The 19,377-nt window shown below is 46.6% G+C and overlaps 4 protein-coding genes across 4 annotated transcripts; 2 read left to right on the forward strand and 2 right to left on the reverse strand.

Annotated features, from left to right (window-relative positions):
* Nucleotides 1–195: 195 nt before the first annotated feature.
* LOC125770344 (uncharacterized) lies at nt 196–6,448 on the reverse strand. The gene is made up of 4 exons (XM_049440245.1): nt 3,859–6,448; nt 3,539–3,782; nt 2,842–3,439; nt 196–2,071 (listed from the first exon to the last, which is right to left on the reverse strand). Exons 1-4 carry the CDS (start codon nt 4,395–4,397, stop codon nt 552–554), a joined length of 2,901 nt encoding a protein of 966 aa, XP_049296202.1. The 5' UTR covers nt 4,398–6,448; the 3' UTR covers nt 196–551.
* Nucleotides 6,449–6,797: 349 nt separating this feature from the next.
* On the forward strand, nt 6,798–8,849 carry LOC125760519 (dual specificity mitogen-activated protein kinase kinase 6). The gene is made up of 3 exons (XM_049420754.1): nt 6,798–6,895; nt 6,973–7,862; nt 7,951–8,849. The coding sequence occupies exons 2-3, from the start codon at nt 7,208–7,210 to the stop codon at nt 8,436–8,438; spliced, it is 1,143 nt and encodes a 380-aa protein (XP_049276711.1). The 5' UTR covers nt 6,798–6,895; nt 6,973–7,207; the 3' UTR covers nt 8,439–8,849.
* Nucleotides 8,850–10,146: 1,297 nt separating this feature from the next.
* On the forward strand, nt 10,147–14,947 carry LOC125775153 (UNC93-like protein MFSD11). The gene is made up of 6 exons (XM_049445717.1): nt 10,147–10,471; nt 12,224–12,393; nt 12,877–13,053; nt 13,122–13,390; nt 13,473–13,909; nt 14,102–14,947. Exons 1-6 carry the CDS (start codon nt 10,382–10,384, stop codon nt 14,264–14,266), a joined length of 1,308 nt encoding a protein of 435 aa, XP_049301674.1. The 5' UTR covers nt 10,147–10,381; the 3' UTR covers nt 14,267–14,947.
* LOC125774754 (run domain Beclin-1-interacting and cysteine-rich domain-containing protein-like) lies at nt 13,992–18,544 on the reverse strand. Its single transcript, XM_049444994.1, has 8 exons — nt 17,232–18,544; nt 16,991–17,158; nt 16,720–16,917; nt 16,490–16,643; nt 15,514–16,416; nt 14,792–14,894; nt 14,311–14,425; nt 13,992–14,219 (listed from the first exon to the last, which is right to left on the reverse strand). Exons 1-5 carry the CDS (start codon nt 18,341–18,343, stop codon nt 16,195–16,197), a joined length of 1,854 nt encoding a protein of 617 aa, XP_049300951.1. The 5' UTR covers nt 18,344–18,544; the 3' UTR covers nt 13,992–14,219; nt 14,311–14,425; nt 14,792–14,894; nt 15,514–16,194.
* Between the last annotated feature and the right edge of the window lie 833 nt (nt 18,545–19,377).

Genomic DNA, 19,377 nt, shown 5'->3' on the forward strand with positions numbered 1-19,377 from the left:
GAAATTCTCAAGAAAAGATTTTAATTTTTTTATGACCTCCAGCGGGTATCCAGCTCCAGAAATGGCAGGCTTGTGTGAATAAAAATGTACAAAAAAAATTATTCACATCCGGAAACCTCCTGCAACCTCCCCCCATTAAACACTCTACAAAATCACCAAAGAAATAACCCAAAAATAATTTAAACAACAATCGTATTATCGTGATATATTGAAATTGTTTATTCGCTTCATGCACGTTTACAGTTCATAATAAGCATAATGCATAACAACTAAGACGCAAGAGGCGGGTGGGGGGAGAGGGGGACAAAAAACATCCTCTTCTCCACCAGAGCAGTCCAATTACTTGCTTGTCTCTTTTCCTGTATTTATCCTAACTTGTAGTAAAAACAAAAAAAAAATATCATTCAAAAAGTATGTGGTGAGCGGGCAGTGTGTGTGTGTAGTGTGTAGATGAGCGTATGAGTGAGAACATAAAAAAACAACAAAACACACAAACGCACAGTATAAAGGAAAATGCTATCACATCGTGGTGTGTCCCCGCACGTGGTTCACTACCTGGTACGGGCAGGCACCTTACGGCCACCAACCGTGCTGGCCATCATATCGGCCGGTTTGCTTTCCTCGTACACGAGCGGGATGAAGCGGGTGTAGTGTTGTCGCCCACTACCCACGGAACCGTCCGCCTGCCGTGTTAGAGGCCGGAAGGTGGGTAACGCAATCCGTATCTCCGTAGTGGTTGGTTCGGTTGGGACGGATGTGCTTGCAGATGGCGACGTTGTAGAGGGCGGATTATTGTTGTTTTTGGTGGTGGTTGTGACTGGACTTATCGAGCTCAACGGTGGTCCATTCCCTGCACCAGGTGCCAGCAACAAATCGACAACCGTCGTGATCGTTTGCTCATCTTCTCCATCCGAAGACGCCATCTTGGGCAGGGTTGCATCAGTACCATTCCCACTAAAGAGTGCATCCCACGTGCGCCTTGCGTAACGTTCTGCACGCTCGAAAAATGATACAAGCCGCGAGGGAAATAGCTGTACAGTTTGGGCGGTAGGTGGTAGATGGGGTGGTTCACCCCCCGAAGCCGATTCATCCATTGCTACCGAATCGGCAAAGGAACGCTTTTCGTTAACGTGCTGCTGTAACGATTGGGAAGAATGGCGCGGAATACTGATCGCAACCGGTGTCCAGGAGAAATGATCGTGGCCGGCGGGATGTTTCGCACTGACCAGCAACTCATCGATGGAACTTTTCGGTGGGGACGGTTCCACCGTACCGGGCGGTTGGTTTAGTTCGTCCGCCACCCGACACACCGTACTATCCTCGTCGCCGCCATCATCGTTTGCGTGTAGCAGTATCGATTTCAGCTCAATACGCACCGGTACGTCCGCCTGCAGTGTAAGTGTGGCACAGGAACCGTACGTTCGCTGATCGTCCGCAGTTAGCAGGATTGGACCAATGCGCCACAGCTGTTTACCGACGCTCGAACGTTGCCACCAACCACCGCGATACGGTCGATAAGTGATCGTTAGTGCACGTGGTCGATGACCGAGCGCGGGATGTGGCACGAGTATCGTGGTTAGCCACTGTCCCGCATGAAACTCCCGATCCTCTCGTGCCTCATCCAGGTGAAACGTTTCATTGAAGGTGAGCAGTGGCGCTCCACCTCCACCACCACCACCACCACCACCCGGTCCATCCTCGATCCCGTTGCCTGTATCACCACCCTCGAGCGTTACCTCGAACCTACCCACCGTCCGCAGCGGCAATTCGTCCGGTGCGTTACGCAACCGCAACCGAAACTGGTTCGCACAATAAGGTTCCTCGTCCCGCGTGCGCAGGTACAGCTGACCGTATCCGCCAACGTCCCGGCTGGTCGCATAATAACCCATATGGCCGCAGGCAGAACTTGTCCCATTGCTGCCACAGTCGAAACATTCGCCCGCAGCAAACTGATCGTAGCTTTCGCACGGGAACGCAGGAAAGTGACAGCGGGGTGCGACGGAGTCGATGAAGAATTTGTACGCCCGCCGATGATTGCACAGCGAACGACCTTCAACCGTGGTCGGTGGTGCTGTGGGATAGAGAAAGAGCAAAATTTTATTGACAAATTGAAATTGAATAACATTACGACGCACAAACGGTGACGAGAGGCGAAATTTGACCTTAATAATCGTTATTACTACAACCACCAGAGTGGAAACAAACATTAAGGTTAGTTTTTTTTTCTTCCCTAATATTGGAAAACGGAAATTATACAGGTTACAAACATGGTAGTTTGATGATTTGAAAATGATAACGGACACGAAGTGGTTCTGTGGTTTCTGGTTTTTGAAATTACAGTAGAACGTCGATTATCCGGGGTGCTCCGGACCGGACTGATGCCGGTTAATCGATTTCCACGGATAATAGTCCCTTAAATATTAACGATTTTAATAATATTGACCAAAATTACATCAGTACAAATGTTCACCACGGTTGAACACATCTGTCAATTTTTGGGCGCACGGTTAATCCGCCCGCCGGATAATCGACGTTCTACTATATTCTACTATGTTGTACAGTTTGTACCTTTTGCAATATTTAAACATTTCTACATTATGGAAATTTGAAATTAATGGCTCGCGCGGAAAGCTTTATCGCTTTTACCTTCACCGAGGATTATGGTAATTAGTGCACTTGAGGATTAAACCATTAGATGCCTAGTACAAATCGCGCCTGTTGATGGCCTTGTCGCGTGGAAGGCAATCAACTCTGTCGTGCAATTAGTTTGCTGACCGGCGTATGTAAAGCGTAAAGAGTGTGATCGTATCAACTATGGCGACACACGGTCAATTAACATACCCCAGATGATATCCGTGACGGCGCCAACGAACAGATTGGTACAGCCGTGCTGTACACGACCCCCGTTCGGGTAGTAGTCGACCGTGCCCATCGGTTGCCATGAGCCTAACCCGCCGAGGATGAGATTTTCACCGTTCGAGTGGATCACATCGACGTACCGAGCATCCCCGGCATCAAGCCGCACCTCCGGCGGTTGTGCTTCGAACAGCGGACCGGCCGGATCCAGGCCCGTTATGCGCCATAAACCGGCCGTATTGGCCGGTCGCTCGGTGGTCTTAATCGGTTCGGTTGTCGATTCGGTGTCATCGTTCGCTGTACGCGGCAACAGATCATTAGCACCATCCGGTGATGGTACGGTCGGTTCCGTTACCGTCGCACCGGAACTCGCAAACTCTGCCCCAGCAAAGCCAGCGACGTGCGAACCGAGGCTGAAACCGATCAGGTGCACGCGCGACAGTCGCAAACCGTTGTGCGTGCGCAGCAAACGCAACAGCAGCGCTAATTGACGGCCGACCAGTCGTGTGTTGGCTGCGGCACGCACGTAATTCGGTAGTTTGGCACCATTCTCCCAGTCGACGCAGATTACCGTACAGTTTTCCTGCAAACGAAAGTGAAAACAACAAAGCAATGAAAATGGCTGATTGGGAGGGTTCCCAAAAAACAAGCCAAGGGAACATAAAGGAAGGGGTGTACCTACCACAGCCATCAGGGCAGTACGCATCTCGTAAATCCAAACCAACCCACAGTTGGCACCGAATCCGTGCACGATAAAGCGCACAGTGCGATTACTAAGCTCGCCAAATGTTTTCAACAGCGAGGAAGACATTCCGGTCGACACGGGAATCGATACGGTATCGTTCGTACCGTTTGCCCAGTACGCCGCACCGAAACCGGCCACCACAAGCTCTTCGTAGGAAAATTCAATCAGCGGCTTCTCACTGCTGCAAGTCGAGAGAAAAAAAGGCCAAAATCACTTAGAGAAGGAAAGGATACAACAAAAAGACGTGGCCAACTTACCGGTGCGTGGTCGTGTACACTAGAAACCGTGTGTTTACCTCCGCCGGTGAGGAAGGTAACATCTCCGGCAGATGATCCGTCTCGTGAAAGCATCCGAGCGGTCCGTAACACACAACGGACGCATCCGTATCGTCACCCTCGTCCGGGTCACCCACATCGATCGGAATTGTTTCGTTTTTAGCATCCTCCTTCGGTGGTTCCTTCACGTACAGATCGTTCCGATCGGCACGCTTCTTTCGTCGCCGCTGCGGATGCTGCAGGTCCACCTCCTCGCTCGGTGCGTCCTCCGGCACACCCTTCGTACGGCCGTGCTGATGTAAACTTTGACGCCAGGATGCGATTGATTGTTGAGCCGCAAGCACCTGTTCGCGTTCCTGTGCCAATTCGAACGCGTCCCGTACGGACCACTGCTGCTGGTTGGTGGCCTTATCCACCAGATTATTGGCAACTAGCGGTTCCTTTGCTTGCACTTCTCTATGACACCATGCCAACAAAATGGCACAGGACAGCACAATCCGCGGTGACAGGATTGTCAACATATTGCTTCACCCACACACACACACACAGTTATCGTCCGGTGCGTTCGTTACGTTTCCTGCTAGCGGTGTAGTATTGGTGCACTAAGCGCGGCCGTGGAGCTTTTGCGTACAGTTGCATTCGCACTGATCACGCGCACCTGTGGGAAAGCTCAGCTTAGGGGATGATCACCCTTAGGAGGACGTCTACGCGGACACAGCAGCTTAATGGGACCCAAAACCAATTTGTAATGGTTTAAGTGGTTAAACAACGACTAATTTCGCTACGACTAATTTGCTTCACACCAAAAAAAATAACAAAAACACACACAACAAATAAAACGATCGGTACTTTCAGCTGGTTGATGGTTGATCTTCCCGTTTCGGAAAAAAAACTTCTACGTGGAAAAGTTTTTGGGTTACCGTTTTTTTTTTCTTTTTGGTTCTCAAGCAGCGTGACACGATTGATAATTACTGTGCGGTACACTTAACAAAACAAAAAGCTCGATTCCACTTCTCTTAACAGCTATAAATTCATTATTTATGGTTCCGTTTCGGTTGATTTTGTTTGTCTCGCCCTGCTGGCGGTGCGGGTACCGTTTTGGTATAGGTTTGGTATCGTAGAAATCAAACAAACAACAAAAAATAGGCGTATCCGCTGATGATCCGATGCTGGGAACTACATTTCGTGCGTTGATGGAAAATAAATCACAGAATATTCCACAGTTTCCAAAACCGTGTACCGTTACGTGCGTCGATCACGTAAAATCACCGTTTTTTTTTCTCTCAACACACCGTTTAGTAGACGACGATTCGGCAAAAAAAACCCCTCGTGAGCTGTGATCCGCCATTCACAAGTCCGCGAAGGACATTCACACTGGAACGGCGCACTGTTCCAAGTGAAAGATGTTTAGTCAACGGCGTACGGGAGAGCTTTCACTTAGCGCACGGCGGCCGGATTGTAGTGGCATGACCAAACTAACAGCACACGAGGAGGGTGGCCAACAACACCACCAGCAGCAACAACACCACCAACGGTATATTCCGTTCACTCCCGTTTCACCCTCTCTTTCTTTCTCTCTTTTTTTCTCTCTCTCCCTCTCTCTCTCTCTCTCTCTCCTTCACGTGCAGTCGGGTGGGTGGTCAGGCAGGCGTGATGCTGATGCACAATTCAAATACGGGTTACACACCTGTGCTCAGCTGTAGCCTGCGAGCGTGCGTGTGTGTGTGTGTGAGAAAGAGAAGCAGAAGAAGACAACAAACACAAAACGATAGATCGAAGGAAGGAGGGTTGCATAAAAGCTGGGAAAGCACGTCTGGGCAGCTTGTTGACCGGGGGAGGCTGTTGATGTATATGGTAAAGAAAAAGATGCCAACGCAAGAAAAGCGACGAACGCAACTTTATACCAACGTGACAGAAGCTCTTCGGGTAGCTAAAAAGTTCTGCCAATCCCAGGATCCGTTTGGTAGTGGACAATTTTGTACGCTTCACACGCGCGGACCCATATATAAAATATGGGTCAACTTTAGAAAGACAAAAAAAAACACACAACTTTGAACGTTTGCGGGCGTAATGCACCGTACCGATTCCTTTTAACCGTTTTGCTGGAGCTTTCACATCTTAAATCTCGTGCTGGACAGATTCCTGAAGTGCAAGGGCTTTACTTATGTCGCGATAATTACACACAAACACTATACACACATCCGCGTAAATGGAATGGTAATGCTGCACCAAAGATGAAGAGCACGAAATTGGGTTTTCGATTTTTTGGTAGGTCAGTTCATGGGTGGGTTTTGGAAGACTGCCGCGGGAGCATAAGCGGGGAGAAGCAAACAATAAAACACATATAGACGCAGACTCACCCCCCCATTTATGCGGTTTATAGGGGTGAGTTGACGCTTCGCAATCGATGAGGTGTGTGCGTAGTGGAGTGATATTGATTTGTTTGTTGAATAGAGAGCATGTTCAAATCGTTCTTCTCGAGTGTCTAGCTTGCTAGAATCATGCCTGAATTCTTGTTTCTTAAGATAAATATACCCAAATTGTTTTCTTTTTACTATAATGCTCTCTTTGGACAGTTGTTAGCTAAAGAACTCTGAATTTATACAGATTTCTTTATATTTCGATTGAGTATTCCAATATATGAAGATTTTTGTATACCTCAGAGCAAATTATGCTTTAATAATGATTTAATTTCAATAAATACGCACCAAACCAAATGTGTGTACAAGCAACTACCAACGTTCATTTCAAATATTTCAAAGGCGTACGCAAGTAGTTGTCAACGCGCAGCACCAAACGCAAATGTACACAAAGACGATTATTCGCGTTGGTATAATCAGGAAATTAAAACCGCATAACCACGTACGGCAAATTCTGGTGAAATCTCTGCTCGTAAAACCATTGCCTGGAAAACATGTTTGAATAATTAGTCACCTTGCATTCCATTGCGCTGCCACACACGTGTCACTCTTCTAATCTTGCGAGATTGTCTCTCCGAAACATCTCGCGACTGCATCAGGTAATGTGTTTAATTGTTTCTCAACACCGCGTTGCTGTTGCAAATCTCTCTTATTCTCCATTCGGACATATTTGTAGCTACCGTCGCGTACGCATATCGTATAGTGTGCCGCTGTCAAACGAACCAGATTGTGACCAGAGGTGACAGATCGCTGTTGTGGCAGTGACAGCTCCCGCGGATACGGTTTGCAATTTTATCAAACCAACTCCAGAACGCACGCAAGGGTTTTTTGCTGTTGTCGGTCGGTTCTGGTTGGCTGCTGCATAGGGTATCGCTGCACCACCGCCGCTACTCCTCCACACGCGCACAACGATGCCGCGGAAAAACAAACCGATTATAAAGCTGAAGCTGGACGGGGATGCAACCGGGGGTGGCGGTAGCACCGTGCCGGACAGTGCCGAGGGTGCGACACCGCGCAACCTGGACAAGCGCGGTACGCTGACGGTGGGCGAACGATCGTTCGTCGTCGAGGCGGATCATCTGCGCAAGCTGGCCGATCTGGGCCGGGGTGCGTACGGTATCGTCGAGAAGATGCTGCATCAACCATCCGGCACGGTAATGGCCGTGAAGCGCATTACCGTCACGAGCGGGATGGGTGCGGGCGGTGGCCCCGGTGGTGGCGTACAGTCGCAGGAGCAGAAACGTCTGCTGATGGATCTGGATGTGTCAATGCGTGCGAGCGACTGCCGACATACGGTACAGTTTTACGGTGCACTGTTCCGCGAGGGTGACGTGTGGATCTGCATGGAGGTGATGGACACGAGCGTGGACAAGTTCTATCCGGTGGTGTACAAGCGTCCGGGCCGTACCATCCCCGAGCGCATCCTCGGCCGGATTGCGCTCGCGATCGTACGTGCCCTGCACTACCTGCACACGGAACTGCGCGTCATCCATCGGGATGTGAAACCCTCGAACGTGCTCATGAACAGACGGGGTGAGGTGAAGATGTGCGATTTCGGTATATCTGGTAAGTGGCGTTTTGCGTTCCTTTTATACATGACCTTCACCTTTCCGCTCAACTAAACATTTGTGTGCATCGACCACACCTCCCCTAGGTTATCTGGTCGATTCGGTGGCAAAAACGATCGATGCCGGCTGCAAACCGTACATGGCCCCGGAACGTATCGATCCCGGTTCCGGCAGCCGAACGGCCGGGTACGACATCAAATCGGACGTTTGGTCGCTCGGCATCACGATGGTGGAGATTGCGACCGGCCGCTTCCCGTACGCCACCTGGCGGACCCCATTCGAGCAGCTGAAGCAGGTAGTGAAGGACGATCCACCGCGGCTGCCAAAGTCGGCCGCACCCGACTCGGAAGAGTTCAGTGCCGAGTTTCATGCGTTCACCACCAGCTGCCTGCAGAAGAAGTACCAGCAGCGGGGCAATTACGAGCAGCTGCTGGCGATGGAATTTCTGCAACGATACGGTGCCGGTGACGAACAGGCCGACACCAGTGATATGGCGGAGTACGTGTGTACGATACTGGACGAGCGAGACGGTGTGCCAGCGGCCGGTGACGGTGGCGCGGAACCGGTGGATTGACTAGCTGTAAATATCGCCGTTTGATTGTTTATTATTATTATATATATTTTTTTTGAAAATATGAGTAAAGCTAGGGAAACAGCGGTGTTAAAGCGGTATACACACCTACAAGTGAGAACAACAACAGAAAAAAAACAAAACAAAACAAAACAAAAAAAAACCCCACAAAAAAGGTAACAAAACAATGTGAAAACAATAACAAAAAAAACAAATATTATAAATATGCAAGTATGTAACAAACGTACACGGTTCGTTTACACGCTCGATCAAAGCAAGGCGCCATAACGGAAAAAAGGGGAGGTTTATATTGTTACTTAATTTAAAAAAAAATGAAAAAAAACACAGAAACACAAAAACCCTTTAATAATAACAAATAAACTTGTTGCGGACGAGCAACTAAAAACTCCACAACACCAGTAGAGAGGATACAGTATGAGGGAAGAGGGTGAGAGAGAAAGAAAACGGTAGAAGGGGGGAAGGAAAAAAATTACAACCAATAAATAGTTTTTGAGTAGGGCAATCGAAGGGCAATCGATACTGAAAACAAAGCCATTAGCTGGAAAATTAATTATTTTCCCTTTATTGGTTTGAAACACTCATAGTGTGCCTCTACCGCGCCCGGGAATTGTTGATATGTGACTCATTGAAAACATGTTAAAGCTTTGTGGCGTTTGCGAGGGCAATTGCAATTTGCGAGAGTGCAGTGATAATTCGCGCGATCTCTCTCTCTTTCTTTCTCTCTCTTTCTGTTTCGTTTTGCTACAGTTGCATAATTGAGATAAGTGCGTGATGATATCGCTGGAAGATCGCACAGCTGTAACTGACCTGCAACTGCTCGTTGCAAGTTTTGTGATCTTGTTTGCCTAGAAAAGTAGCTCCATTAAAAAAAGAAAAGATTATAGAGCTGCGACAAAATGTGAGCTAAAAATTATAAGCTCCGATTTTATTAGTAAAAACACCTCCCTATTTATTGGGAACAGGGTTGACCACCTTGTCCACACCCTGGAAGGTGATTTTGTGTTTTTGTGGGGGTGGGAGGATGGAAACGAGAAAGGGAAATGATCGCGGTTGAAGCATAAACCCTCGCCAAAAAGCTCGTTTTTCACACTTTCGCTTGATCGTGCCGTTTCGTTTCTGCACAACTACCCAATCGCCTCAGTGTCGTGTGGCGTTGTGGGGGGTGGGGGGTGTACATGCTTATTAGGGAAATCTCCATTTCACTTTACAGCGACAAAATCAACTTTCGGCAGACATTTGCATGCGTTGTAAAGAAGAAAAAAAACGGAAAACGGTCGTATAATTATTTCTTTAACGTATTATCATCGTGATCGTTTAGTTGAAGGTTAAATTTTATTTAATTTAATCTTATGGATGTGTGTCATTTATTAAGGGTGTATTAACGAACCTATCAAAAGGAGATCAAGAACGAATTTTCCCAACACCGATTTTCAGTGTCAATCACACTGAACAATGAACTGTTCCGATAAGCGGTAATAAGGGCTAGAAAACTAATCTCTCACCACCCTCTGTAAACAGTGAAAAACCATCTACCCCCTAATGCTTAAGGGGATGTTCCGTTCTCTCGCTCGCACCCTCGCAACTGATTTCGATAATCTGTCGGGGTGGTAGTACCGTACATCCTTGGACGCTGGTAGTGGTGATGCGAAGCGGTTTTAAGCCACAATTGAGCGATATGAAAGTGATGCGTGCAGCTGTCCGGTACGGGCGGCGGCGGGCTTTTCACTTCGTGCGGCAACACCGTCGACGGTTTTGTCGTCACTGCGCCCTGCTCAATCGCAATCTGGCCAGCGTCGATCGCGGACGTGGCGTTAAACCATTCCTATATTCTGCTGTTTGTTGCGCGCTTTCTCGTACAGTTTGTTGTCGCGCGTTAACGGTGGATTGTTTTGATTTTACCTAGTGTGGTCCGATCGTGCGTAACGATGGTGGAACGAAACCTGGTGAATGTGCTGCTGCTCGGCGGTGGCTTCATGCTGATCTTTACCTCCTTTCAAACGCTCGGCAATATCGAGGTAGGTAATTGCTACCCGGGCACGGAATGCGGAAGACATCGTTTGCCCAAAAAACGCTCATTAGCGAACAGAATGGGGTACATTAGGCACAGCTAACAATTCTATTTGACGTTTCGAGAGGATCACAACAATGGCGAAGATATTGTTTAGGAACTCCAGAAATAGACATTCAAATTTGAGAAGGATAACTCTTAACCATCTTAAAGATCTTCCTCGGATATCAATTTCTTCTGTCTAGATATTAATCAAAATGTTCCTTGCGTGAAATGCAAATGATTTCCTGCCTTATAATTGTTTTTAAAAGCACTTCTCCATACATAGTTCAATGGATAATGATGTCTCGTACACGGTACGTGACGTGAAAGTGAAGAAAGCCACAACCGGAGAAAAAACATGCATGAGATATGAATCTCGGTTACGTTACCGATGAAACAATACCGTTTCTCTTCTTCTCAATCAATGCCGCATTATTACATGATACAGTTCAGTGCGCTTGGAGTACTCGAATGTATTACCCAAGGAGATTGGAATCCCAAAATGTGTACCTCGGGGTTGGTGTTCTACTTTAGGAGGCGGCTATCAGTTATTTGCTGCTCGATATCAATGACCACTCGAATGTACCCCGATGGTCAAATCCAAGGGATTTTAAGGGGTGTATTTTCTTGATGTCTGACAACCGGACTATCAGAACCAAAGTTAGCCGATAAGTCGATTAGTGTCAATCGATAAGGTGTAGCCTTCGGAGAGTACACCAAGATCTTCCAAATCCCAGCGGATATTGGAAGCCTTTACTAGCTTTGAAAGTGTTATTAACTAAAACCCAGAGCCCAAAGCCCAGCGGTACGATAGATTCAGGTTAGAGTCTTTCGGGGAAACAAGAACCTTCCCGTTAAAGCTCACTTGAAGGACAACATTCACTCCTTAACATTCTTTTTACTGCGTCGAAACAAACAACGAACCCCGACACCTTTCTACCCACGCCTGTTTGTTCATGGTCGACTCTTGCACTACTCGTCAACACTGTTGGTTGAACTGGTTTGGGCGAAGAAATTGAAAACAAGGCCTGGTAACGGTTCCAAGGACACCAGCATCCGGTAAATCCAGCAAACATTCCGGCTCCCTTCCCGATACGTGTAGGAGTGTTGGCGATTCGTTTATTTGCAAGCGCGAAGATAAAGATCAAGTCATCGATACGCTCTGATCTTTAAGATCTTTGGCTGAACGCACGTTAATGTCAATTAATGTTGAAATCACGTAAACACGGCACATCAATAAAATATACGGGACATCATTATTATTACACGATGTTTGATGTCTTTCCTTTCCTACACTTCACCACAAACTGGTCTTGTGGAGGAGTTGTAGGATTCTCCACGTTTTTAGGTCATGGCTGAGCGGCTTAATGCATCATGATATTTTGTTTGCTGCAACTCTGTACCATCCCATTAATATGCAAGAGCAGTGTGGGCAGTGTCAGTATCTTCAGCATATTCAGTAATACTACTCCAATTGGTCGAAGGTCAAGGTCGCGGCGATTGATTAATCGCGCGAGACACCTTCGTCTGGGAATTAGGCTGGACATGGAGTATTCATAAAAAATATATAACAATTTGAGACTCTAAATATGTTCTATAGTAGCTGGAATAAAAAAAAACCTGAATATCTCTAACCAAGTTCTAACTCCTTCACTGAATAGAACAAATTCTTCAATAAAATCATAACCAATCGTATTATGCTTGTCCACCGTTCTAGCAAACCATCATCGACAGCATCAAGAAAGACGTACCCTCCTTCACTGGTGACGGATACACGAGCCTGGCCATTATCTATGCTGCTCTCTCTTTATCAAACTGGGTCACGCCGTCGGTCCTGTCCGCCATCGGGCCGCGGCTGGCGATGGCCATCGGTGCTATCACCTACTGGTAAGCAATGCCACTTTCAACCAAGAACGACAACAGTAAACACAACAGAATCGCCGACAATCAACTCAATCAATACGAACGCAATCAACTGACGGACGATCCACGCAATGGACACGGCCTGCCGTTTCGTTCGGCTTTGGTGCCAATCACATCACGACACACGGGCAGAATGTTCCAAATTATTGCTTTTCATCTTTAATAAACTCCGATTATGAGGATCAACCCGAATGGATTTATCGTTAAACAAATGACGCATTAGATCAGTGACTGGACTTTGGAAAAAAGATATTAAACTGAGCAGCAAGTAATGAATCATTCAGCAATGAGCTAAAAGTCTTTCTTTAAAGAGTTCTTTGTTTCAGATATTCTCGTCTTTGTATTTCTGGTCTTTGTACTCACTTCCACTTAGGTTATGCAAACTTTTAGAACTTCACGTGTTCACTTTCAATGATTGCCTTTCTTGTTCTTCACCTTTTCCAATAGCCTCTTCATGGCGAGTTTCTTCGTACCGCACGTTGTCCTGCTGTATGGGTGTAGTATTGTCCTCGGTGCCGGTGCCGCCCTCATCTGGACCGGGCAGGGCATGTACCTATCTCAGTGCAGCACCGGTGATACGATCTCGCGCAATTCCGGGATCTTCTGGGCGATGTTACAGATGAGGTACGGTTGCCTAAAGTCGTCACAGTCGTCGGAAATTAATGTCTAACTCCTCTATCTTCCTTTCACAGCATGTTCTTCGGCAATCTGCTAGTGTTCTTCACATTTCAGGGCAAGACGCATATTGATGAGACGACGCGTAGTATTGTTTTTGCCGTCCTTATCGCGGTAGCGATCGTTGGTTTAGTGCTGTTGACTTGTCTGCGCCGTCCCTCGGCAAACGTTGGTACTGAGCTGGAACTCACCACAGATGTTCGTCCACGGCAGGCATTTCTGAATGCGATTCGTCTATTCCAAACTCCACGCATGATACTGCTGAGCGTCACGTTCGTCTACACTGGTAAGCCTAATAATGGTGACGATATCAAAATCGTACTACCATATCCTCATCCACTATCGTCTTCTTTCTCTCCCATCTCCAGGACTTTCGCTGTCCTTCTTCAGTGGTGTGTACGGTTCGAGTATCGGCTTTACGAACGCAATCGGTACCTCGGCCAAACAATACGTAGGCCTGAACGGTGTATTTATCGGTGTCGGTGAGGTATTGGGTGGAGTAGCATTTGGGCTACTCGGTACCCGTACTACCACCCGATGGGGTCGCGATCCGATCGTGATTGCCGGTGGCGTACTGCACATGGTTGCTTACTTCCTAATTTATCTGAACCTACCGAACAGTGCACCGTTTGGCAACACGGACGCACTGTCCTACATTCAGCCACCGAGTGCCCTCATCGCGATGTGCTGCTCGTTCCTGCTCGGTCTCGGCGATGCTTGCTTCAACACGCAGTGCTACTCGATGCTGGGCGGTGTGTTCAAGAGCCAACCGGCTGAAGCGTTCTCCATCTTTAAGTTTACCCAGGTGCGTTTCTTACCACTTTTTTTTTGTTTATTTGAATCACTTTTCTCTTGCATGTAGAAAAACACAAAACCGAGGTTGAATGTTGTGGGTTCGTCGCTTACATAGCGATATTGATTTTAATTCGAATCTTCTTTCGTTTTCTTCCCAATTTTTTCTCCATTTTTGTTGTTGCTGCTGTTGTTGCTATTCTAGTCGGTTGCTGCTGCGGCCAGTTTCGTCTACTCCTCCTACTGCGGGCTCCACGTGCAGCTGGTGATACTGGTCGTACTAGGCATCATCGGTACGATTTCGTTCTGTGTGGTGGAGTTCGCTGTTAAGCGCGAACGTCCAACGTTGGAGCGTGATTACGATAAGTAAGTTAGTGGGGAGGTTGTGTGATTTCCAAGAGAAGCAAGTCTTACCTGCCAACCACCGCCGATGGCTGCCGTTTGTTCATCGTGTTGGGAAAATGGTGAATCTTCTTGCCGAACCGACCGTTCGCCGGTACGATGCCACCGAAGTATACAGGGCTGTCCGCTGTGCCAATCCGGGTGGCAAAAGTGTAAGAAGCAAGGATATTTTAACGATGCGCTTTAGTGTACAGAACTGTTTTAGCTCTTAAGAAGCCTCCAACAAGGAGGTATAAACACTGCTACGTTAAAATCGGTCAGTGATCTAGTGTTACTATGTTACTAAAACTTATTGCTTTCAAAATGTTTTCTTTTTTTACGTTTGTTCCTGATATTTTATCTTACAGCATTATTGTTTTTTTAAATATTTGTTAGGTAAAAAAAAACAACAAATTTAACATGAAATAGAAAACAATGCAGACAACCCCTCTGTATGATAATTTCTAACATTCCAACGTTCTTATGGAACGTTTACTAGAACTGTCTGAATTACCTAAGGCAGCGGGAAGTATTGCACCATCGCAAGTCGTTAGCAGCGTTGTCCCTACGACACAAAATGCCACCAATCCGATGATGATGGCGTACGCGAACGATGCCTTTAAGCGGGAAGAAAGAAGCAAACAATTAATAAAGAACCTTTTAACATAAAGATTTTGAGAAGCAACAGCAATAACATAATAGTACATCCAACTCATCGTCATTCAAATAAAATGCGCTCGGTTCAATGAGCGATCGATACTTCGATTGACCTTGCCCCCCCCCCCCCCCCCCCTCTCTCTGTGTGAATAGCTCATGAATAGCTTGGCTCATCGTTGTGGGGAATAAATCACAAAGCCGCATGATTCATCTGCGTGGAATCCGCGATGCTGACGGGAGAACAGATGAAACGCTTAACTGTCGGTTGCGGTCAAAGATCAGGTACGGGCCGCAATAAGCGTCACGTTTTTTGGATTTCGTGTTCGCTCATCCCATACACTCATTATCTACGATAAAAAGATTTTTATAATATTTTTAACAATCGATTAAATTTTACACTTAATGGATGATACTTCCACATTCCGTTTTACATTATTACACTTTAATGAGCCAGTTTAAAACCCCCTTTAAAGTCTGATGCCACTTGCTTTATGCCACTTGCTTCGTATTATCACACTAATTAGTAAATTATTTAAATTTGATAGTACAAAAAACCGTCTGACGCTCCTTTATGCTTACCATGCGTTTATTCCGTGCGGTCAGAACCATTGCCGTTTGCGAGCCTTTTTGGTTGAACCTGTTCGCGGGTATGTGGTTCCGTTTGTGTGGTACGCGAAAAACTGATTGTGCCGTTCGGTACGGTTTACCTGCGAGGCTTCGAACATCGCAGCCCATCATCATCATATCCGCGTTGTTCCGCAGCATCACACGCCGACCGCGACGAAGGTCATTCCATCTTCGTTTTTTGTTCCGTTTTTTTTGTTGCCTTTTACCCGTATCAGTTTTGCTTAGGATGTGTGTGGGGAGCTGGTGGGGATTAGGTTTTTTTTTCGTTCTTTCATCTTCTTCTTCACCCGTTCATGATTGACGTTCCGTTCATGACCTCCTCGTTCGGTAAGGCACACGGTTTCAAACCTCGTGTAATGAGTCGCACAATAGCATTCAGTTATGGAAATGTGTATATATATATGTATATATTTTATACATGTAAATAGTCCCGGACAAAATCGTGTGTCATGCCAGTCGGATTCAGCATTCAACAGTCCCGTCAACCAACGCGTCAACCAATAAACACCGTATCGTGAGCAAAACAGAGCTAACCGCATTATGTACAAGAATACGAAACGTTTCCCCGCAAAGCATGAGATTACGTATAGCGAAAAATAAATTAATTCCCTTCAACACGATCGGCTGCTTCTACTAGCATCTTTCTGCCGTCTGTTCGGTTCCTGATTCCGTCCGGCGCCGCTGCATTCGGGTGCATCTTTCGCAGCTTTTATCCTTCCGCCAGCAAGCATCGTGATAGCAGGCACCGCACGATTCACACCGAACCACCCGTGGCTGCCAGGGGAACAGCTCACCGGGCTCCTTTCGCGGTGAGCTAATGCACTTTTCACACACAAAGCCTCGCCCGAGACAAAGCTACAAAAAGAAAACGAAAGGTAAAATGTATATTAGCATCAAATTTGTGTTTTAAAAAAAAACGATATTTTACCTCACAAGATAGAATGTGACGCTCGCAGCGTGCCACAATTGAGTGCAGCAACCGCAGCAGTGCACCACTTTTGACGGCGAGCAAATCCGCCATCGACCACATATCAAAGTCGGAGATATAGTATTCAGGCACTTCCTGGAAGACGCGGCGCGAGCTGTGGAATCATATTAATGCTTTATATAGTTTCCATTTTTCATAATCACCACCATTTGCGAGCCTCCCTTACAAACCTGTTCGAGTGACGGCAGTTCATGATGAAGTCCTTGACGTACTTGACGTTTACACGTGCCTGCCGTACCGTACGTAGGCTCTTCACGTTACCGTACAGTTCCGGGTAAAGATGATTCACACGGTACAGCGGTGTGCTCCAAATATCCCCCAACACACGGTACGCAAATACGCTAACGGGAAGCACGCTAAAATCCCACCTGGAGAGGGGAAATAAAAGACAAAAAAATGTTCAAAAACAACAATAAAATCCAAACCAAACTCACAACGTACCGCTGTATGACGCGTGCCGGTATAATAGCCATTTGGTTTTTGTGACAGCCGGAACAGTTGTACTTGCCAGTGTAGTGGCAATACCGATAACGGCTCAAATATGCCGGATTTACCTTAATTCCGCACCCTTCACAACGGTTACTTTGTCTAATAATTTGTACACGACGTCTAAAGTTTTAAAAAATGATATTATTATCGTTCAAAAGCAACAATTCTGGATCGGTAATGGTATTAAACTTACTCTAACGGAGGTGGTTGGTATGTGAAAATGACCTGCGGTCGAGGTGGTGCCCACTCCTGCGTACCACGTATAAGCGTGCCCGTGTCGTGCGGATAGCTCGTTTCATCTGGATCGATTACGCCACCGCTCGGAACCGGCAGCAGCTTCTGCGGTGCATCCTGCTCCGAAACCAACCAGAGAAAATCACACGCCGACGGGAGCTGCTTGTCATGGAACTTCCCCAACAAACTTATCGCTATCTCTTCCGCCGAATACGTCCGCTCATCGTAAATGCTTTCCTTTGCCTCGATCGCTTCACAGCTTTCATCCAACGGATCAGTACGGTCCGTGTCCGCTTGATTTCCCGTTTGTGTACTTTCCCTTCTACTACTACTACCACTAGCAACCGGAACCGTAACGCCACCATCGCTAGGTATCTCCCAATCAAGATTCGACAGACCGCTTGGTGTGCGATTCAGAAAGCTTTTCCACTTGAGCAATTCGAAGGTCGAAATGAGTGCTTCCGCAAGCTTAAAGTGGGCGTTTTCTTTGTCTAGATCATTATTATTGCGTGAAAAATAAACAGCCTTCAGTATGGGTATGCAACCCTGTTCCGGATGTATCCGCTCGAGTGGGGAATCGGTCCAGAACCGACACTGTCCATCGAACGGTTCCAGCTCGTTAAAGTGCTTCCGGAGCCGACGCCCTTTCTGCGGTACGAGATCATCCAAGAAACCCATCTGGACGGTACGGGATTTGGTCGGTGGTGTTGCTTGATACTCGCCATACTCTATCGGACCGGTTGGGGGCGTTGTTGATGGGGCGGATGTTGGATTGATGCAGTCGTAATAGTTGAACGGTGGAATGCGCTTGCTGTTGTTGGTACTGCTGCTGCTATTACTGCTGCTGCTACAGCGATGTATCACAAAGGCCATCTCTGACTCATGGTCCACCAGGCTGGGTGCGCTCGGGAAACGGCTGTTGGCCAAACGACCGCCCACCCTACCACCGACCGCAAGGTTGTCCGTGCTGCGGGATCGTTTCGCTAATGTTACTGCTGCACCGCCGCCATGCTGCAGATCGCTCATAATAGTTGTGCGCGTCGACGAATGTTTTGACCACTCACTCACCATTGTTTGTTCATGGTTTGCAGGTCGCCTGTAGGTTGCTAAATCGTCATTGTTGCAGTTAATTCAAGCACAATGTGTATGGAAAGGGCGCTTTCGTGTGCGTGTGGTTTCGAACTGCTCGGCACAACTTGTTTGTCAACACATTCGTGTGGAATGCCCAATGGAACCTCCCGTCAAAGGGTACATTTCATTTCCGACCAAGATGGCTTCAAAACGATGCATAAAACCCCATTTTGTAAATGTTATTCATGTATGGGAAATGTTATAAAATATTTTTAAGATTATTTTGTAGAATCGCTACAGTAGATATCACTATGTACAAATATTTATATCATTATTTTACAAAACAAAATTTAGTTATCTTGTCGGAACATTACACTAGGCAAATGTCGGATGTTGGAAATGTCTGTTTGTTAACAAAAAAAAAACCATTTATGAACTAATAAATGCTTTCTCCATTTTGTATTGTGATGAAGTTGAACTGTATAGTAGCGTTTTTATTTTTCTTTTCAGAATCTGATTGATTTCTTCATCTTAAATTGAAGTCCAATTGTTTATACAATTGGTCAATATGTGGCATTGTCGTTTGAGTACAAAATTAGGTTTTGTAGCTATGAAAAAGTAAACTATTACTTAATTCGTCGTTTTTCATTGATAAAAACTCAAAGCTGCTGAGAAATATTGCATTCGACACAAATATTTGTTGTCTGATTAATTTCATGCACCAAACTGTCAAACTTACGTCAATGAGCCGACCCCCCGCATCATGACAGTTTGACATTTACACTCCTCGCATCAGATTCTGCGAAACGAAAATAGTGTAGAACGAATCGAGAAAAAAATAGTTAAAAACGCATCCGTATCGCGTAAGAAAAGAGAAGTTTCGAGTGCGAAAGCGTAGCCTGCGCTTGTGAACCCGTCCCGGATCTGGTTGTCAATTGCGACCCAGAATTTTTGCACTGGTCGTAACAGAGGTCGGCAAACGATACGCGAGATAAAGGTAACTACAGCTTAGCCCCATGGTGGCGTATCGTCGA

Source organism: Anopheles funestus, chromosome X (genome assembly GCF_943734845.2).
Source record: "Anopheles funestus chromosome X, idAnoFuneDA-416_04, whole genome shotgun sequence".
In the NCBI taxonomy this organism is placed as follows: domain Eukaryota; kingdom Metazoa; phylum Arthropoda; class Insecta; order Diptera; family Culicidae; genus Anopheles; species Anopheles funestus.